The 1,651-nt window shown below is 45.2% G+C and overlaps 1 protein-coding gene across 1 annotated transcript in view; it reads right to left on the reverse strand.

Annotated features, from left to right (window-relative positions):
• Positions 1 to 487: 487 nt before the first annotated feature.
• Positions 488 to 1,651, reverse strand: part of herc1 (HECT and RLD domain containing E3 ubiquitin protein ligase family member 1) — a gene marked incomplete at its 3' end in the record, with an annotated part of 85,705 nt that continues 84,541 nt past the window's right edge. The window contains 2 exon segments of the mRNA XM_014030651.1: positions 488 to 793; positions 878 to 1,030. Coding sequence (XP_013886105.1) covers positions 488 to 793; positions 878 to 1,030 — 459 coding nt within the window.

A 1,651-nucleotide genomic window follows, 5' to 3' on the forward strand; every position in this document is an offset into this window, starting at 1 on the left:
ACGATCAAAGGAGCCATTTCTGCTCCTTGTCTCACTAATAAAATGTGTCCAGAGTTGCAAAACAAGCTACAACTGGGATTATCAACTGGTGGTCCATGGGCCTTTTTGAGGCCTTTTGGGGAACTTTTACGGTCCGTGCAGGTGACATTATAAAACTAAAGGAATGTTGTTATTATTTTATTACTATACACATCAGGACAAATAAAAATAATATTTTCATGTAAACAAGAAAAATACTGTAAATAGTGTTTAATCAGTCCCCACAGCTCAAAATAGACTGACAAACATTAAAACTAAGGATGTTCTATCTTATTATTTCAGTTAGTTTTAGTTAATTTTGTAAAAAGATTATACAGCTTTAGTTAGTTATAGTTTTTTCATTTTATGACAGTTGTTATTTATTTCAGTTTTTGTAATTTAGTTAGTTTTAGTGAACTATAATGACCCTGCTCTGCACCTTCACCAGGTGAGAACGGCCCACACTCACCCGGTCCACCTTCATGATCTGGAACCTCTGAGAGATGTCGGCCGTGTTGGCGGGCAGCCTGGAGCGTCCGGACACGAAGCGCATGAAGAGGACCCGCTCCTCGTTGGAGAACTCCTCCAGGGTCTGCCAGAACCACTGCACCAGCGTGTGCTGCTCGTCCACCTCCCGGTACCGGACCACCTTCTTCAGCACGTCGCAGCAGATCTCCGGCATGCCGCACACCATCTGCTCCAGCTGTTTGGAGGTCAGCAGAGACAGCAGAGGCACCGGAACGATCCACGACATGCCCTCACGCACCGCTGCCACCTGGTGGACAGGAAGTACGGGTCAGGGAGGAGGCGGGGACCGACGGGGGTCAGGGGGGCGGGGACTCTGGTGTGTTCTGTTCACCTGTCGGTCGATCTCATGCAGCCGGTACTCGATGGCTCGCTCCACGTACTCCTTCCTGTTGGAGAAGGTCAGAGGGATGCTGTTTCCTCCTGGGATGATGGGAACCATCTTACCGTCTGCACTCTGCCCGATGAAGGAGTCCAGAGGAATCATCTGGAAACARCACATCATGTTTCTTCAGTCTGGAAGTCTGTTTGTGGTGCAAACGTCTAAATATTTACTGTAATCTGTGTGAGTGAATGAAGGAGGGAAACTTTCAGCACCACACTGAGTTTTAAGATGTGAGACACAAACAAGTGTGATGAATGAAAACATTTAGCAGCTGCTTCAGTCTCTCCAGTTAAAATAATACATATCCTGTTTTTAAATCCTTCAGTTGTGTCTTTATAAAGTGGAACTACAGCTTTGCTCTGATTTCCTTCTTGTTCTGACTTCACCAGCTCCTCTTTCAACACTTTTCTGTCCGTCTCAAAGCAGCTCGTTTTGTTACTGTTCCGTTAAGACACTTCAAGCCCCGCCCCCTCCAGCTTCCAGACCGGTCCACTCCAGTTTTTTTTTTTTTTTTACAATTTAATTAAAAGATGTAAACAACAGAAGACTTGACAGCAAACAGAGTCTGACCCAGAGGAGAACATAAGTGTCACTTTTAATGGAGAGTGGACAGAATCCTTGTAAAGTGACGGGACATTAGAAATGTCCTCTCTCCTGATGGGACATTAAAATGTCCTCTCTCCTAATGGGACATTAAAATGTCCTCTCTCCTAATGGGACATT

The sequence above is a fragment of the Austrofundulus limnaeus genome, unplaced genomic scaffold (assembly GCF_001266775.1).
Source record: "Austrofundulus limnaeus strain Quisiro unplaced genomic scaffold, Austrofundulus_limnaeus-1.0 Scaffold1097, whole genome shotgun sequence".
In the NCBI taxonomy this organism is placed as follows: domain Eukaryota; kingdom Metazoa; phylum Chordata; class Actinopteri; order Cyprinodontiformes; family Rivulidae; genus Austrofundulus; species Austrofundulus limnaeus.